The sequence below is a fragment of the Vombatus ursinus genome, unplaced genomic scaffold (assembly GCF_900497805.2).
Source record: "Vombatus ursinus unplaced genomic scaffold, bare-nosed wombat genome assembly UNPS02012709.1, whole genome shotgun sequence".
In the NCBI taxonomy this organism is placed as follows: domain Eukaryota; kingdom Metazoa; phylum Chordata; class Mammalia; order Diprotodontia; family Vombatidae; genus Vombatus; species Vombatus ursinus.
Window position 1 is genome coordinate 1,367,694 of NW_020952487.1, and position 2,288 is coordinate 1,369,981.

General features: G+C 40.6%; 1 protein-coding gene across 1 annotated transcript; it reads left to right on the plus strand.

The window, feature by feature from the left end:
- The first annotated feature begins 229 nt into the window (after positions 1-229).
- On the plus strand, positions 230-1,177 carry LOC114040072 (olfactory receptor 9K2-like). Its single transcript, XM_027858054.1, has one exon. The coding sequence runs from the start codon at positions 236-238 to the stop codon at positions 1,175-1,177; it is 942 nt and encodes a 313-aa protein (XP_027713855.1). The 5' UTR covers positions 230-235.
- The last annotated feature ends 1,111 nt before the right edge of the window (positions 1,178-2,288 follow it).

A 2,288-nucleotide genomic window follows, 5' to 3' on the forward strand; every position in this document is an offset into this window, starting at 1 on the left:
ATACTGCAGACTGACAGATGTAGAGATAAGGCAAAATTCTTGCACCTGTGTGAGTTATCATTGATAACAGTAAGAGCAAAGGTGAAAGATTTGGAGCTCCTTGAGGGCAAGACTGCTTTGCCTTTCTTTTTATCTCCAGAGCTTTGCATAGTGCCTGGCACATAGTAGGGCATTTAACAAATGCTTATTGATTTGACTTTTGACCTTGACTTATGTCCCTTAGCAGGTCTCTGCCATGAGTGACAGGGGAACAGACAACCATTCTGAGGTGACCGACTTCATTCTTGTAGGATTCCGAATCTGCCCAGAGCTTCATTCTCTCCTCTTCCTGCTTTTTCTGTTTCTCTATAGCATGGTCTTTCTGGGAAATGCAGGCATGATAACTCTCATCCTGACTGACCCTCGGCTGAACACACCAATGTATTTCTTCCTAGGCAACCTCTCCTTCATTGACCTCTCCTGCTGCTCTGCTATAGCACTCAAGGCCATGGCCAATATCTTATCCATGAGAAATACCATCTCCTTAACAGGCTGTGTGGTCCAGCTTTTCCTCTTTGCCCTATTCATGGTAACAGAGGGCTTTGTCTTGTCAGCTATGGCCTATGACCGCTTCATAGCCATCTGCTCTCCTCTGCTCTACGCTGTCCGCATGTCAAGATGCTTCTGCATCCAGCTCGTGTTGGGTTCCTATCTTTGTGGCTGGTTTACGGCCATTCTCCAAGTAAGCATGACCTTCTCCTTGTCTTTCTGTTCCTCTCGGGTCATCGATGATTTCTACTGTGACTCCCACCCAATGGAAAGAATCTCATGTTCTGATGTTTTTTTACACAAGGTAGTGTCATTAACTTTGGCTGTGATCATTATTTTTCCCACAATTGTAGTCATCCTGGTATCCTACACTTACATTGTATCTACCATCTTAAAAATTCGTTCTACTGAAGGCCGAAAGAAAGCTTTCTCCACCTGTAGTTCTCACCTCGGGGTTGTGAGTTTGCTCTATGGAACTGTCTTTTTTGTGTATGTCATACCCCCTGACAACTCTGAGTTACGCAAAATAGCTTCTGTCTGTTATACCATTGTCACTCCAATGTTGAATCCTCTGATTTATTCTCTAAGAAATAAAGATGTCAAAGCTGCTCTGCAAAGAATTGTGGGGAAGAGCAAAGCCTTACTTTAAATCCTTTCTTTTCTCTGTTGGTTTTCCTGTAGTGGATTCTGTACTCCTAAGCGGCCTTTAATGACACATTTACTTATGGATAGGGATAGAAGCTAGACCTGTGATTTCATTAATGGAAGGAACTAGCAGTTAAGGAAACTTCCTCAGTCAATGCAGGTTAGTCCCTTCTCTGCAGCTTATCATAAAGAATAGAATGGGGTTAGTTATTGTTTAGTCATTTTTCAGTCATGTCCAACTCTTGATGACCCCTTTAGTGGTTAACTTAGTAAAGATACCAGAGTGTTTACCATTTCTTTCTCTAGCAGAATGGGGTACTGAGAGGTTAAGTAATGATAATTATAATAGCTAACATTTATATAGTGCTTACTATGTGCCAGGCACTGTACTAAACACTTTACAATTATTATCTCATTTGATCCTCACAACAACCCTGGAAGGTAGGTGCTGTTATTATTCCCATTTTATAGGTGAGGAAACTGAGACAAACAGAGGTTAATTGACCTGCCCAGGGTCACACAACTAGCATATGTTGGAGGTAAGACTTGAACCCAGGTCTTCCCGGTACCAAAATCAGCTCTCTTTGAAATACCCTAGTGCTGCCCCTTACTACTCTCCCCTTGAATCAGATAAATTTTCTGTGGCATTGTTCCATTTATATGATTTTTTTTTTCTAGTGGAGCAACCTTCTCACATGTTCCACCCATTTCTTCTCCAGGATAGAGTTATTGTTGGACATCAGAGACATATTATAAAAGCATTCCCTGCAAACCACAATACGATTAATTGCCTTCAGGCAGCAATTGAGGCTAGAAGATTTGATTTCCTGTGGTTCCTGGGTACCTTCAGGATTTGGTAAAATGAAAATATATTTTAGAAGACTGACCATTTAGGAATTTATTTCTACAAAAGGTGAGGGGTACAGGGTAAAAGGATTATGAATTTTTTTTGAATAGTGAGTTTATGTTGTTCTTCAAATGTGAACAGAATTTTTACCTTGAGTCAGGCATATGTAGAATGTGATGGAGATGGAAGAGAAGCAAAAGAAAATAAGGTGCTTTAATAAGTACTTTAAATAAGTACTTTGCTGGCTCATCATAGAGACCAATGAGAA

What these genes read in the sequence shown, in the direction of transcription:
- LOC114040072 (XM_027858054.1), top strand. Translation starts at nt 236, where the DNA reads ATGAGTGACAGGGGAACAGACAACCATTCTGAGGTGACCGACTTCATT.